General features: G+C 53.0%; 6 protein-coding genes across 6 annotated transcripts; 4 read left to right on the forward strand and 2 right to left on the reverse strand.

Moving 5' to 3' along the window:
* Positions 1 to 2,087: 2,087 nt before the first annotated feature.
* Positions 2,088 to 2,986, forward strand: GMORB2_2247 (phosphoribosylformimino-5-aminoimidazole carboxamide ribotide isomerase; the record flags this gene model as incomplete). Its single annotated transcript, XM_035464227.1, has 2 exons — positions 2,088 to 2,577; positions 2,697 to 2,986. 2 exons carry the CDS (start codon positions 2,088 to 2,090, stop codon positions 2,984 to 2,986), a joined length of 780 nt encoding a protein of 259 aa, XP_035319937.1.
* Positions 2,987 to 3,448: 462 nt separating this feature from the next.
* On the reverse strand, positions 3,449 to 5,632 carry GMORB2_2248 (2,3-bisphosphoglycerate-independent phosphoglycerate mutase; the record flags this gene model as incomplete). The annotated part of the gene is made up of 7 exons (XM_035464228.1): positions 3,449 to 4,248; positions 4,317 to 4,352; positions 4,420 to 4,568; positions 4,633 to 4,889; positions 4,973 to 5,067; positions 5,202 to 5,435; positions 5,602 to 5,632. The coding sequence occupies 7 exons, from the start codon at positions 5,630 to 5,632 to the stop codon at positions 3,449 to 3,451; spliced, it is 1,602 nt and encodes a 533-aa protein (XP_035319938.1).
* Positions 5,633 to 8,397: 2,765 nt separating this feature from the next.
* GMORB2_2249 (uncharacterized protein) lies at positions 8,398 to 9,177 on the forward strand (the record flags this gene model as incomplete). Its single annotated transcript, XM_035464229.1, has 1 exon — positions 8,398 to 9,177. One exon carries the CDS (start codon positions 8,398 to 8,400, stop codon positions 9,175 to 9,177), a length of 780 nt encoding a protein of 259 aa, XP_035319939.1.
* A 3,055-nt stretch (positions 9,178 to 12,232) lies between these two features.
* GMORB2_2250 (transferase CAF17, mitochondrial) lies at positions 12,233 to 13,447 on the forward strand (the record flags this gene model as incomplete). The annotated part of the gene is made up of 1 exon (XM_035464230.1): positions 12,233 to 13,447. The coding sequence occupies one exon, from the start codon at positions 12,233 to 12,235 to the stop codon at positions 13,445 to 13,447; it is 1,215 nt and encodes a 404-aa protein (XP_035319940.1).
* Positions 13,448 to 13,944: 497 nt separating this feature from the next.
* Positions 13,945 to 14,775, forward strand: GMORB2_2251 (DnaJ-like protein subfamily C member 17; the record flags this gene model as incomplete). The annotated part of the gene is made up of 1 exon (XM_035464231.1): positions 13,945 to 14,775. The coding sequence occupies one exon, from the start codon at positions 13,945 to 13,947 to the stop codon at positions 14,773 to 14,775; it is 831 nt and encodes a 276-aa protein (XP_035319941.1).
* Positions 14,776 to 14,896: 121 nt separating this feature from the next.
* GMORB2_2252 (Amidohydrolase) lies at positions 14,897 to 16,054 on the reverse strand (the record flags this gene model as incomplete). The annotated part of the gene is made up of 1 exon (XM_035464232.1): positions 14,897 to 16,054. One exon carries the CDS (start codon positions 16,052 to 16,054, stop codon positions 14,897 to 14,899), a length of 1,158 nt encoding a protein of 385 aa, XP_035319942.1.
* Positions 16,055 to 16,065: the final 11 nt, after the last annotated feature.

Consider the following 16,065-nt stretch of genomic DNA (forward strand, 5'->3'; position numbering starts at 1 on the left):
ATATGCCGTAAAGACCGAGTAGCGCGGACGTCGATAGGCTCCGCAACGGTTCAACCACTTTTTTCCCCCTCTATATCCTTGGACCTATGAGAATCGAGCGAGAGAAACGCGAGCCTCAATTTATTACTAAGTACACACCTCTTCGATATGAATCCCGTCTGAGACGGAATTGGGAGCTGGGAATGGCGCGAGGGGTGTGTGTGTATGCGTGCAATCCCGTCAATCCTGCCGGGGTGGAAGTAAACGGGAGCCCAGACGCGATAGCGGTCTAATCATTTACGGTACGGTACGGAGCTTTCGTATTGGCATCCCTACTAATACGTACGGAATGATAATCACCGTAATCGAGCTCCGTTTTATAGGCCTCATGCGTCTCGAAAAAGAAAAAAAAACTTGCCAATCAATCTCTACAGCCCCCCCACCTGGGCAATGCGGAATTACGGTACGGCGTACGGAACGAGGAGTAGCAAAGCAATGTTCTGTGATAGCCAATATACGGAGTACTAACCTCCGTATCACTCGTACATTTCTCGGCAGTGACAGGGGAGGGCGTGCTTTTTTCTCTTCCCTGATGATTGATCCCCTTTCACACCTTCAAGATTTCACTATCACCCCGGAAAGAGAGCACAGGCGCATTGCTCAAAAACACGCCGTGAAATTGACCGGGCCCTTTGTCTCTCCTACCCCCCCCGGGCCCATCTGCTTTCAGCCCTTTCAGGCTTCTGACACCCTGACAGGGGGCGGCGGGTGGGGGGAGGGGGGAAAGATGGTCAGGGGAGTGGTGGGGGGCTTTTCCTCTTCTTGAAATTCTTTTCTTTCCTCCTTGTTCAAAATTTTTTTTCTCTACCTCTCACATTTTCTGTATCTTCCTTCTTCTTTTGTGGAGTAATAATATGCAAAATAAATTAATGTCGCTGGGTCGGGCACGCGTGCAGCCTGCAGAACCTTTTTTAGACTGGTCCAGCCTTAAATATCTCGGCAGGGCAAGGTCCCCTGCGCGGCACTGGAGGCTCTTGGCGCCGTATTCGACGAACATGCGGCTCCATGTGTGGCAAATAGAAAAGATCTTCGGATATTCCGATATTGACAGCTTCTTTTCTTCTTCTTCTTCTTCGGAGTACAAGTATCCGTATTGATACCCCTGTATGATTTTCTTTCTATTTCTAGATATCCGACACTGGCTTCTTTCCTCTTTCTTCTCCTCCTTCGGAGTCCAAGTTTCCGTATTGATACCCCTGTGCAATCTTCTCTCCATTCCTAGATACGAGCGGCGGATCTATATACTCGTGGAATCGCTCCATTGGCAGACAAGGGGCTCCAAGTCGGTGGATTTACATGCACGTGGTAAAAAGTACCTTAAGACTGCCGCAGGTTGGGGGCCTTTATCTGGTTCATTCCTATTTTGCTCGTGATATCAGAGACAAGGCCTAAGTCGTGCTCAACTCCACTTCGCAAGAAGCCGTACCGTACGTTGTGAAGAATACGGACCGCGACGGTATCACCAGCAATGAGCTTCCGTTTCCAATCACGTGACCTACACATGTCGGATTAGTACTCGTATTCACCATCATTAACATGACTACGTGCAAAGCAGCTCCATGGTTGTCAGCACCTCAACTGCGGGAATTTCGTCTTTACGAGATCAGTGAGATCCTTTGAGATGGAAATGGCATGTAATGGCATGTTGATGACGATGAAAGCTATTTTGGAAGACGGTGAGATGGATTATTGTCATATAGACGTGAGAAAGAAAATCGCAAGAGTCGTCAATTGAATGAATCAAATAACAAGAGACGATTGAACTGAAAGAAAGAAAGAAAGAGAGGGGGGGGGAGAACAAGAGAGAAAGAAACACCATCAATCGCGCTGATTTCAAGTAATACATGCAGTATATACACTCGTCGCAATGCCATTATATACCATCAAGCGCTGTTCTACAATAGTCAACAACACCAAGGCGGGGGGGGGGGGGGGGGGGGGGCGTCTTAGGAAAAAAAAAAAAACAGCCACAACAAACCTCATATTTTGCGCGTCTTTAGAACCTCTCATCACCAACAGGCAACACTACCCACCACAGCACACACACAATGACACGCTTCCGCCCCTGCATCGACCTCCACGCCGGCGAGGTCAAGCAGATTGTCGGCGGCACGTTGGACAGCACCTCCCAGGCTCTGCAGACGAACTACGTGTCCAAGTACCCGTCGTCCCACTACGCCTCGCTCTACCGGGACAGCAACCTGACGGGTTCGCACGTCATAATGTTGGGGCCGGGTAACGACGTGGCCGCCCGCTCGGCCCTGGCCGCCTGGCCCTCCGGCCTCCAGGTGGGCGGCGGCATCACCGCTGCCAACGCCCGAGAGTGGGTCGATGCCGGGGCCGACAAGGTCATCATCACGTCCTACCTCTTCCCTGACGGCAGGTTCAGCCAGCAGAGGCTCGACGCCGTGCTCGAGTCCCTCGGTGGCGACACGGGTAGGCTGGTCATCGATCTGTCCTGCCGGAGAACCGGCGACGACAAGTGGCATGTCGCTATGAATAAGTGGCAGACTCTTACTGATATGGAGGTTAACCAAGGTGAGCCGCTCTCTCCCCCTCCTTCTCTCTCGTCTCGTTATTATCCACATGAGGTCATTTTCATCAACTAGAGTTGAAAACAAGGAGAGATCGTTACTGACAGTGGCGCGGGAAAACAGAATCAATCAAGTCTCTCGAGCCTTATTGCTCCGAGTTTCTCATCCACGCTGCTGACAATGAAGGCCTGCAAAAGGGTATCGACGAGAAGCTAGTAGAGAGGCTGTCGGAATGGTGCTCTATACCCGTCACGTATGCCGGTGGTGGTCGTCACCTCGGCGACCTCGACACCGTCAAGCGCATCAGCCGCGGAAAGGTCGACCTCACCATCGGCAGTGCGCTTGACTGCTTTGGTGGCTCGGGTGTCAAGTTTGATGACTGCGTTGAGTGGAATAGGCGACAGACGTCATAATGTGACTACATGTATCACTTAACACATATACCCATACACTACACACACACAACATGCCCGTGTCCATGTGGAAGACATATATATTGTACGCACACGCACAGCATATTACAAATGGTCGCTTGCGGTTGTGGATTTTATATAGGGAATTGACATCTGACAAAGAGTTCTTGTGAAACTGACAGGTTGTGAGACATGCTCGTAAAACAACTCTTTTCTTGTTTTTATTTCTTGCTCATGCCAATCTACATATCGAAATTCGCTCAAACCCCGTGACACGCCTTCAAAAAGAAGCAACAAACAAAAAAAATCTTTCATCGACTCGTCTATCCCACCCATACGCCGCCGCTTTCTATGTCATCATCTTGATATATGTCCTTTTTCTTTTGTTTCTTCCTTTCGATATTTTGTCCCCCCCCCCCCCCCCCCCAGAAAAAAACACATGGTGTTTTATTGATTGGTGCTTTATTCCTGGACTCCTCGCTTGAGACCCTTGACAAGCAGGCTCTGACCCGTCATGTCCTCGGGCTGGGGTAGACCCATGGCAGCGAGGATGGTGGGGGCGACATCTCCGAGGACACCCTCGTGCTCGGTGGTGCTCTTGAGGCCCCATCCCTCGGGAGCGTTGGCGATAATGAAGGGCACCTTGTTGGTGGTATGGCTGGTCTTGGGCTTGCCATCCGCAAACTTCATCTCCTCAGCGTTGCCGTGGTCGGCCGTAACGAACAGGACGTAGCCCTCCTTCTTGCAGCCCTCGTAGATCTTGGCAATGGCCTTGTCGCAGGCCTCAACGGCCGGAATGGCGGCCTCGTACACACCCGTGTGGCCGACCATGTCGGGGGCGGCCAGGTTGCACATAACAAAGGGGAACTTCTGCTCGGCCATGCGCTTGTTGACCTGGTTGGCGACACCGTCCTGCGACATCTCGGGGGCCTGGTCGTAGGTGGCGACGGACTTGTTAGAGGGCACAAGGTCCTGCTCCATGTCGCGAGTCTCCAGCGGGAAGGCCTTCTCCACACCACCGTTGAAGAAGAAGGTGACGTGGGCGTACTTCTCCGTCTCGGCGACGTGCACCTGCTCGACGTTCTGCTTGCCCAGCCACTCGGCAAGAACGTCCGTCATGACCTGCGGGGGGGACACGACGGGGAAGGGGTAGTCACTCTTGTACTGCGTCATGGTGGCCAGGCTGATCTTGGGGAAGGGGAAGTCGGGAAGGACGGAGCGGTCAACGTCGCCAAGAACCTGGGTTATCTGACGAACACGGTCTGACGGGACACACAACATTTAGTAGCGAAACATAAAAAGATAAGAGGAAGAAGTTTGTGGGACTTACCAGACCGGTAGTTGAAGAAGAGGACCGTGTCGTCATCTATGTCATACACAGACGTTAGCGCAACCCGATCAAATCAATCCTGGTAGCACGTCTATGAACGCACCCTTGATCCTGCGCTCGTCACCGCCGACGATGATGGGGGTGAGGAACTCGTCGCCGCTCTTGTTGCCCTCCTTGGCGTAGCTGTCCTTGATAGTCTGGACGGGGTCCTCGGAAGCGGTACCCTCCCCGAGGATCAGGCCCTTGAGGGCGCTGTACAGAAAAAAACGTCAAGTCAGCAAAGATGGGCAATGCCAGGTTGTAGTGTAAAACATACAGCTCAATTCGATCCCAGCGTTTGTCGCGGTCCATGGCGTAGTAACGGCCGACAATGGTGGCAATCTCACCAATGCCAATGTCCTTGGCTGTGTCGAGGAGCTCCTGGAGATATCCGGCACCGCTCTTGGGGTCGGTGTCACGACCGTCGCCGAAGAAGTGGATGAAGACCTTGGGGATCTCCATCTCCTTAGCGAGACGGAGGAGAGCATAGAGGTGAGTCTGCTTAGAGTGGACACCACCATGGCTGACAAGGCCCTATACAATCACATGTCACATTAGCCATCTACAAGGTGGGTTTGAGAGGAGAGAGACCAGAAGCGTCCCAAATAATTACTCACAGCAAGGTGAAGACGTCCGTTTCCATTCTTGGCACGCTCAAACGTTTCAACGAGGACCTTGTTCTTGTTGAGCTCATTCTTCTTGACAGTCTGGTCTGTTTTTTTTTTTTTTTTTTTCATGTCTCAGCCGTCGGGTATCCTTTTTCCTCCTTCGCTTGAGGAATTCGACCGGGGGGGAGGAAGGGGGAGTTGGGTGGGGGTTGGGGTCGGGGTCGGACAGTATACTGACCAATGCGAACGACATCCTGGTAGACAACACGACCAGCACCGATATTGAGGTGGCCGACCTCCGAGTTACCCATCAGACCCTCGGGGAGACCGACGGCGGTGGAAGAGGCTTCGAGCTGGGTGTAGCCGTCCTCGCTCTTGGCGAAGCCGCTCATGACGGGGCAGTTGGCGTTGGTGATGGCATCGCCATCCTTGGGGGAGTTCTCGCCGGGAATACCCCAGCCGTCAATGACGACTGGAATGTCAGAGTTAGCCTGGGTAGGTGTGGCGGGAGAGGCTGATAGCTCGCTGATAGCTCGTTGTTTGAAGCTCTCCCGGAGAGACAGGGGCAAAATGCAGGAGCTTAAAAGCTGCGGCGGGGTGGCGGGGCTGGAGGGGAAGGAGGGGGGAGGTGAACTCACCAAGGCAAGCCTTGGTCTCGGTCTTGGTCATCTTTACAGTTTGTACTTTGGACGATGTGAAAAAAGGAGGAAAGACGATAGGTAAGTTTCTCTGTAATTGTAGATGGGAAAGAGATGTTTTTAAGAAAAATCGCGTAGGAGGGTTTAAAGGAGGGGCAGCAGTAAAGCGCGGCGGCACCGCGGGGCTGTTTTCGATGTGGGTCTGCTGAGTTTCGCCAACGTCGTATGAGTACTCGTACGAGTAGTGGCATTACTCTGCTTTAATCGCGAATTTTTTGATGGCAATTTTTCCTTCATATCGTGACCACTCATGATAATGCTACATGATTCATAATTTAGAATACTACCAGTGGTCTCCATGCATTCTAGCAGTCGTGGTGTAGTGTAGTATGTAGAACAAGATAGCGTTGCGTGGTATTAATACTGGTTCCTGGTATCAAACGGGACGGCGCCGGCTTACATAACCATTGCTACTTGGGCGCCAGGTGCCCGTCACCAAGCTCGTCTGCTCAAAAACCAAAGCATGACGCTTAGATTGCCTATCTCTTATCGATACAGATATGGCATAGTGGGCTGATTGAGAAGACTCTACACTACTCCAATGCAAATGACGATGGTGTCCTGGGGCTGGCATTGACGCTTCTCCTTCTTTTCATCTTGAGCATTGATAGATCTTGGCTGTGGCTTATTGCGATGGAACTATACTCTATTCAAATGTGATCCTAGTGGTGAATAATCTTTATTCTCTGCTCCCCCCAAGATGGAGGCCCTGACCATCCATCCTCTACGGGAAGCGGTGTGCTTGGGAGAGACATGCATAATGGTGGTATCAACATTGCTGTTACAAGTCACGTAGTGTTGAGGGATGCACTTGCCTGCACGCTGGCTGTTCCCCAGATTAGGTGAAGAGGTCAAGGCGTTGAATCCCTCCATGTCTCTGGTTAAGATCAACGCCAATGAAGGTGCTGTGTTACCGAGTACGAACACACAAAGATGCGCGTACAAAAAACATGTACAGTGTACGGAGTATTGTAGAGGCCAAACAACGGTTGATATTAAGAAAGAAGGGAAAGGAAGAAGAAAGAATCCAAGGTTCGGTGTTATGAATGTCCTAAAAGTCCGCACATCCTAGATCTTGATAACGGTGCACCGTCGGGGCGAATGGCGAAATGGTCACGGCTATCGCCAAACAAGGGTTTCGACATATCTGGAACGTATAAAAAGGCATGCTTGTCCGGATAGATTATTGCTGGGAAATGCCAACTGTCAGATACTGCGGCAAGGAGTCAAGTGGCAAGATCGGTATCAGTAGTTTGGCGAGATGCGATGATTGATGACAGTGTTGACAATACGGAGTTAAAACCGCTAAGAGCGTAATATCAGTAATACGAAGTACCAGTAGGCCACTGGATTACGGGGTTAGTGTTACTGTGGTAACTCCGTAGTAGTATGCTGTCAGCCAGGCAATACGGTTTATGTCGAATAGTGACTCCGCATCACAGATCACAGGGCGTGAGTGACATTATAATTGGAATATCCTTCAACGGACAAAAGGGAGGGACAGAACGGGCCAAAGGGAGAGACGGAACGGGACAGGTGATTATGGAATCAGGATGAGTAACGGTGATGGAGGACGGAAAGTTTCTTTCACAGAAGGGTGCAGAAACGGAGAGAGACGGAGTTGGGGGTCATCGACTATGAAGCATGTACGGCTTACGAGAACAGGGCGCTAAACGAACGGAGGCCTAACCCCCCCCCCCCCCCCCCCCCGAGGTATCTAAATGCCGAAAGGTGCAAAGACGCACAGCCGTAATCATGCGGTGGACCAGGTAGTTTCACAACGCGAGGTACTTGAAAACTCTTTTTTTTTTTTTTTGCTGACTTATGAGCAGCGCACATGTCTATAGCGAAAGGGAAAAAAGAAAAGAAAAAAAGGTTGGGCGGAGACAAGCGGAGTTACCGACCGAGAGTGGGCTTGAAGGGGCGTGTGCGTTTGTAATGATGAGAGCGGGGACCGTTAATGGATGACTCCTTCCCTGTCTTAGCGGGGTGCCCTGGCCTGGACTGTGCCGTGCGCTGTCCGTGCTCACTAATGGGTGCCTGCTCACGTAAAACTGCTCACGTAAACCCGCTCACCCCCCCCCTCCCCCCTTTTCCCTGTCCCTGGTAGATCCCCACCATCTCGGATGTGGTGGATGACAAAAAAGAATGCCGCCAACTTCGCGCTCCTGTTCGGGTCCGTATCTCAGTCCGTTTAGGCGGAGCGAGCGGGCTTCACACAACTGCTTTCCACTTCGGGCTTTCCGGAACAAGGCAAACTCTCAGTCCAATACTGACTGCCGAACTTCACAATTACAAAAGCATCTCCATCCCCCCCTTTCCCACCCTTTCGTGTTTCTTGGCTCTTTACTTCAGATTCAACTCGACATTCATCAAAGCGCCTTATTCTCAAGCAAAGCAACTACCAACTTCATCTACGCACCAACAAGTGCGAACGACTCCTCCTTTTGGACAATACTATACACGCCCCCCATCTCCACCGCCCCGTCACACACCCCGGCATCGGTCCCATAACAAAAAAAAAAAAAAAGAGGCCTACATTGACTCACATCCAGCGGAACGGAGACGAGGGACAAAGCAGAAAATTCAGACACTGGAAAAAAAAAAAAAAAAAAAAAGGGACACATCCCTGCCGCACCTCTACCTCGCCAAACGAACACTATTATAAAGCACATCCTGCTCCTCATACACACACACACACTCGCACACACTCACACAAGTACAATGACTACTACAATGTCTGCTACTACAACTACAACTACTCCACCGCAACACGTCAGCTTCCACACACCTACCGATACCCTTCGCCAGTCGACACTCAAGAAGAGCATGTCTATCACGCAGACATACTACCTGGCCCACAAGGCACGGGCCAAGCTGTCCCGCGAGGCTGCCCAGGCCGATCACGACCTTCGTCTCCTGGTCGGACACGCCAACCTCCTCGACACCCTCATGGTCGAGCTGGCTGATGCCGAGCGTGAGCAGGAACGCTGGTTCAACCAGTCCGTCCGCACCGCCGATCACAAGCAGGAGCGCCAGGTGCAGTGGGATAACAACCAACACCTGAGCGAGGTCGCCGAGGAGGAGGAGGACGAGGTCGACGACACCGACTCCGAATCCGAATCTGACTATGACTCCGATGACGAGTTCTACGAGGAGTCCGCCACCGCGGCCTTCACCACCCTCCGTCCCAAGTCCACCATCAAGGCGGTCGAGGCCGAGGACGACGAGATGATGGAGGACAACCTCGAGGAGGACTACGCACAGCTCGAACTCGTCCGTACCCCTTCGCACACCAACAGCGCTCCTCCCGGCCTCGTCGACGAGACAGGCGAGACCGACGAGTCTGAAGACGAGTCCATGCCTCCATCCCCCGCCACCCCCACTGCCACCCTCGCTTCCATGCCCGATGCAATCAACCAGGAGACACGAGAAGAGTACGACGACTACCTTTCTCAAGACACAAAGCAGTCGACGACAGCGACGACGATGGTGACAGCCATCCCTGTCTGCTAAAAAAAAAAAGATAACATACGACAATCTCTTCTCTCCTGTCTTTCACACAGCATCTTATGAGCATATTACGAGCATTTACACTGGGAATTGGGCTTGGCATTCCTTATGAGGCGTCTTCTATTTTTATACTGTTACAATATACCTGGGGTCGGCGTTTTTATATATCAGGAACAATCATTTCTTTTCGTTATTATCTGGGATAAGGGGAAAAACACCACTCTGCAAAGAACCATGTTTCCGCTCCCACAATCAGTGGTTGAGTGGCATGGAAGGGCTTGGAATATATGGGGCACCGGACATGGGATCCGATGCATATAAATGACAAAAAAATTCTTGACAAAAATCCAATGTCTATTGAAATCTAAAATATCACCTCTTCATTGTGTGTTAATCTCTGCCATGTCTATAGCAAGGTCAAAGTTACTGGATGTCGCCCAAGAAGCTCGAACCTTGAGGGTTTCCTCGCGACCGGTAAAGAACGGGCCAAACCAATGCTCTCGGAAGCCGATCGGAAAGTCTGAAAAGAGCGGAAGCAAGGAAGAGAGACAGTCAAAGAGTCAAAGAGTGGGTACATGCACGCGACAGACTGCGCGGGCGGGAGTCAATCATGTGAATCAAGTAGAGTGGATACAGAGTTGTGCCTGATGGTGATCAGTGATCGGGCCTGCGGGCGAATTTGGTCTGCGGACGGGGTTTATCTACTCGTACGAGTATATAGTCGTATGTAGTACGGAGTACGTAGCTGAGCCTCTATACACTACGGATACAGTGATTGAAATTGAAGAGAGAAAGATGTGGAAAGATAAAAAAACAAGAGATTATTAATAATAATAAAAAGGAAAAAAAAGGAAGAAAAAAAAAAGAATGTTGTCAAAAGCTGAAGATTTTACCGAGTAGTTAGTTGTTGGCTATAACTCATTTCTTCTTTTACCGCTCCAAAGACTTGGGACTCGCAATATGCTATCAGAGCTGAGACATGAATGATAGGCTATAGCCAAGACAAAAAGAAAAAGAAAAGAGGGGGGGCGGGGGGGGGGAGATACGGATGAATGCGGGTATTTTAGGCGGTGACAATCGCTGCATAATCAACTTTGACTTATACTAATAGATGTGGAAAAGCACACAAGGTCGATGGTGTGCTGTGTTGTGTGATTTCTGTGGCTGCTTGCACTGCACACTTCAACATGAAACTGCTGCGCTGTAACACTGCAAGTATGAATCAGAGACATTCATGGAGGGGGGAGGGGGGAGGTTGACGAGGCGCATGTGTGTGTGTGCGTGTGTGTGTATGTGTGTGTGTGTGGTTGGATATATGGATTTCGTTCTGTTTGTCTGACGAATCCAGAAATCTTGCAGCTAATCGATCAAGGTGCGGTAGTGCTCAACAATCTGACGGTACTCGCTATTACTGGTACTCGCTGTTGTACTGGCACTCGCTATTACTGGCACTCGCTACTCGTAACCTATTACTGGCTACAATACTGGCTATAACTGGTACTCACTTGATACTAATACTCACTATTCTTAGCACTCGTTTGAGGATCATTCAAGAATTACTTCAATAACAAAACAATGCTCTGGTAGTCAGTCAATCATCTCATCCCTATTTCTCTTTTGCTGGGATGCGAGCATTTTTGCTGACAAGTCTGTGGTGTCCGCCTTCTCTCTCCCCACTCCGATATGCAAGGCGTGTTGGGAAAAAAAATTGAAGGAGAAAAAAATTGACAATGTTCAAGAGAGAGAAAAGAGAGAGAGAGGCCCCCACTGCCGAGTCCGAGCCCGGTCAGTCGGACAGTGGTAACTTGGCTTGGCCCGGAGACTCTTATTTTATTTTTACTCTTACTTTTATTTCTATATTATATCTAATCTTTTATGACAGGGGGGGTATCTGTAAAGCGGTAAGTTACTGTAGGTACAGCCCCGAGGCGAAACGGGATTCGGATTTCTCGTATTGACCGTTTCACCCGTGTTCGCGAAACAGCGACATACCGAGGGGGGGGGTGTAGATCTATCACCGGGGTGCGCTGCTACTCTCAGCTCCGTACCGTACCGTCTTGTCTGCATTACATAATCGTTCTCTTCTGCCAAACACCGAGGCGGTCCTGCTAGCACCGTAACCCATCATCATTTTCGACGTCGGGGCGCTTCGGATCAACGGCAGACTCCCCGGAACGACACCCGTGTAAGAGGGGTAAGGAGGCTCAGACCGCGGGGCTGATGGGATATATGGAGAAAGATGTGTATAACCAGCATTTATCGCATCATCACCATGACTAGAGAGGAAGATGCAGCCTACGATACTTTGGCGTACAGCTGTCTCGTACGAGACGAACTACCTCAGGTCGTCTGGCTGCCTGTCTGTTGGATTATCTATTCTGAAGCGTCGAGACATGCTTTTTGATGCTTGGTGCTGAATAACAGTCTAGAAATCTTTATTCCTTTCCGCAAAAAAAGGCAAGACGACGCTTTGGTGGCTTAGACGTCCTGTCATTATTGGGCTGTGCTACGCCACGTTTAATTCTCCCCCAAGCTATATGATGGTGGTAAGTAGACGGAACCATTCGTTTCAACGTCCTTCTTCCTTTTTTGATACGTTCTGGCCAGTGGCTTAGCCAATATTACACGCGTAAAACCTGTACCGTTGTCGGTTCGCTATGCAGGTCATAGTGTTTGTATTGCACAGCCGAGATCTTAGTCCGCTTGGCTTGCTTTATCCCGATGAGAGATAGTTCGAACAAGAATGCCGAAAGAAAGGAAATAGAGCAATGAAAGCTAATACAATACCAGCAAAAAGAGAAAGTAAGAGACGATCCAAGGCTTTGAATCATCCATTGCGGTCGCCCAATCATGTTGTAACGAAGCAGCTTCGTAATCCGAGTCCATGTACGGATCAACCAAGGAGGCACCGTCTCCACACTAGCTCGGTCCATCGATTTCTCTCTACCGACCTCCGAACCTGGATGGAGCAACCACCACACAAACACCCTGACCAATCCACCACCACAACTCCGTGAGCTCCCCCCCCCCCGCATTACAACACCCCATCACGGTGTCAATGAGACCCATAACGAAACGCTCCTTCGCAAGAGGCAGCAGCAGGGTCTCCCCCCCCTCCTCCTCCTCAATCTGCCCTAGCTGCCAGCACCGCAGAGCTTTCTCCTCATCAACGTCGTCATCGACACCGCCGCCGCCGCCGCCGTCATCGGGCATTGCGCCTCTACCCTCCCGACAGCTCCTATCCGTCGCCGGACCCGATGCCGCCAAATTTCTCCAGGGCATCGTGACAGCCAATGTCCTGGGCGCCGACGGCCACGGCACGCGCGCCGACCCGTGCTACGCCGGCTTCCTCAACGCCACGGGGCGCGTCATGCACGACGTCTTCATATACCCATCCGGACGGGGCTTCGCGGGCCGGCAGGAGGACGACGCGTTCCTGATAGAGGCCGACGCCGACAAGATAGACCAGCTGGCCCGGCTGGTCCGGCGGTACAAGCTGCGTGCCAAGGTGGACATGCGGCGCATCCAACCCGGCGAGATGACGGTGTGGCAGGCATGGGACGATGCGGCGGCGGCAGCAGCGACACCGGCGGGGATCCCGCAATCGACCAGCTCGACTATACTCTTCCACGACCACCGCGCACCCGGCATGGGCCATCGGATAGTGCAACTCGGCGACGCTCCGCCCCCGCAGGTGCAGCTCGACCGCAGCACCGAGGACGCTTACACAATCCGTCGGTACCTGCGTGGCGTGGCCGAGGGCCAGTCTGAGATCATACGCGAAGCCGCCCTCCCGCAGGAAAGCAACATGGACCTCATGGGCGGCATCGACTTCCGCAAGGGCTGCTACGTGGGACAGGAGCTTACCATCCGCACGCGCCACCGCGGTGTCGTCCGCAAGCGAATCCTTCCCTGCGTCATCTACGACAAAGACTCCGGCTCCCCGCCGCCAGATACGCTCGCCTACCGGCCCGAGGATGCGCCCGTCCTCGCCGAAACTGTCCCCGCCGAGACGAGCATCGCCCGCTTCCAGAAGCGCGGCCGCAGCGCCGGCAAATGGCTTCGCGGCGTCGGCAACATCGGCCTCGGGCTGTGTCGCCTAGAAATCATGGCGGGTGTTGAACTCCCCGGTGAGACGGCCGCCATGTCGTTTGACCCGTCGCACGAGTTCTTGCTCGAGTGGGGCACTGATGATGCCCGTGAGAGCGTCAAGGTCAAGGCCTTCCTGCCTGATTGGGTCCAGGCTGGGTTGGACGGGGCGGCGAAGCGGTGACGTCGCCCGGGAATTGCATAATCAACCATATTTGTTGTAACATCATCATCTAGTCTAAAAATTAATTCCCCAAAATGTATGTCATATCAACCTTGCACGCAACGCGTCTCTCCAATACTGTGTGAAAGCTGTTCCTTTCTTTCCGTCAGATATGGGTAGTGGGGTTGTCAGACGGAGCGGCGGAATAACCTCTTCCGGTGGATGACCCAGCTCCTTATTCCAACAGTGGTGTCAATCACGTGACCGTATGCTCTGCTATGCGTTCATGAAAACACATCAACGCCTGTATAAACTTGACAACAGCACAACCACAACGGGCGACTAGCGGAGGGGCGATAGAAGAACAGAGGAAATACTTTGTCAAAAGATTGTTTTCCTTCCTCTTACACGGAGAAATCTTGGACCACTAATCCTCAGGCCACACGAAACCTGATTTTCGTCAATCTCAACATCAGGCCTCTTGTACCCTTAGACTTTCCGCAGCACAGCCCGCCATCATGGCCGACGACAACAAGGCGGACCTTGTCCGGTTTGCCAGCGAGTATGCAGACAAAGACATCGACCTCTTCGATCTTCTAGGCATCGATGCACTGACGCCCAAGGCGGATATCCACCGTGCATGGCGCAAACGGTCCCTAAAGTACCACCCTGACAAGGCGGGTGAGGCCTTCGACGCGTCGAAATGGGAGCTTTTCGAGCGCGCGCGCGACGTGCTGTCAGACGAGTCGGCGCGGTTGGCGTACGAGCAGGCCACCAAGTCTAAGCTCCTTCGGCGTCAGGAGCGTGACGCCCTGGACCGAGACCGCCGCCGGTATGCCGACGAGCTCGAGGCGGCCGAGCGGGCGGCCAGGCAGGAGCGAGAGGCTAAAACGCAGAAGGATCGCGAGGCAATGGACAGGGAGAGGGCCCGGCTCGCCGAAGCCCAGCGCATGCGCGACCAGGAGATCAAGCGCCAGGCCGAGGCGGAGCAGGAACACGACATGCTCGCCGAGGCCAGGCGGAGGGTCAGGGAGAGGAAGGAGGAGAAGGCCAGGAGGAAGATGGCAAAGGAGACCAACAAAGCTGCTGGACGGCCTGCGGGGGTCCCGGTCAATGGCGTCGTCCTAGTTCCCGGAGACTACGTGGCTGACCTCCCTGACGGCGATGCTTCCAAGAAGCAGTACTGGGAGCTTGTGTGCGACAAGCTCCGTGCTGTGCAGGCTGCCAGGAACTTGGCGGGCTCGGAAGCTGCTGCCGACGACATCCGTTCTGCTGAGGCGAGTGTTCACGAGGCGAGGCAGCGTATTTCCCTGGCCGAGGACAAATACCGACAGGAGACGGCTGCTTAATGCTCCCTTTTGATTTTGCGGGGAGGGGGGAGGAAGGTGAATACATAATGATGCCTGATTTTTCTTTTGTCTTGATGCAATATTGATTTATTTGTACTTTCCGTTTCTGACCTTTTCAAAGCTACGGATCCTCGTCAAGGCGCAACACCTTGATTGCATTGTCTCCCATGATGGCAGCTGCCCCAGACGAGCCCTTCCCGACAGCCCTCTCCACTGCCTCAGCGTTCATGCTGACACTCTCCCACTTGCCCTGCTCGTCAGATGTTAGCGGTGGGAAGAAGGGGTGATCCGTTCCAAACATGAGCCTGTCAGCGCCGCTGGCGTCAATGGCAGCCTTGAGCCCGACCTCGGAATATACGACAGCGTCAAGGTACACCTGCTCCTTGAGGACGTCCCATACGGTACGGCGACCGCTTCCAACCTTGCCCTCGGCGACCAGCTGCCCGTCATGCAGAATGCAGCTCTCGATCCTGCCAGCCAGGAAGGGTAGGGTGCCGCCGCTGTGGGCTAGTATCATACGCAGTCGGGGTACCTTTTCGAACACGCCAGACAGGTACATGCGCGTGACGGCGATGGTGGTCTCCATGGGGAAACCCAGGGCCAACGGCAGCACATGGCCGTATTCCGCGCTCGCGCGGGGGCCCCACATCTCGACGGGAAGTCCGTAGTGAGGATGGAGGAAAACGGGCAGCGCAGCGGCGGCCAGGGCCTCGAAGATGGGCACCAGGTCCGGGTCATCTAACCCTTTGCCCAGCCCTGATGTGCCCAGGATGACACCTCGGCAGTACTTGAGCCCCTTGGCGTATTCGACGGCGGAACGTATCGTTGCCAACGGTGCCGTCAGCGGCAGCGTCGCAAAGAAGAATAGCCGGCCCGGGTGCTTAGCGCACATGGACGAGAAATCCCGGTTGACCGACTCGGCCATAGGACCCGACTCGTTCGCGCTCAGGAAGTCGAGCCACGGGTTGGCAAGCGACACAACGGACGTGTGGATACCATGCGTGTCCATGAAGTGCATCTTCTGCTCGAGGGACGCATAGTGCGACGTCAGCGGTCGGCCGGGAAGCTTCTTGCTGGTAGACGACGGGTCGGCGGTCGCGTCCTCTAGCGACTCGACTTCAGCCTTGAGCAGGATCAGACGCGGGTCGGCTGCCTGCGGGAATGACCGCACGAGGGGGATCGTGGTTCGCGACTCGAGAATTTTGATGTACGATGGGGGGTACATGTGCGTGTGAATGTCGACAATGCGCCGTTTCGACGACGGTATCGAGCCCGACATGGTGAGGACTC

Source organism: Geosmithia morbida (genome assembly GCF_012550715.1).
Source record: "Geosmithia morbida isolate 1262 chromosome Unknown scaffold_12, whole genome shotgun sequence".
NCBI lineage: Eukaryota > Fungi > Ascomycota > Sordariomycetes > Hypocreales > Bionectriaceae > Geosmithia > Geosmithia morbida.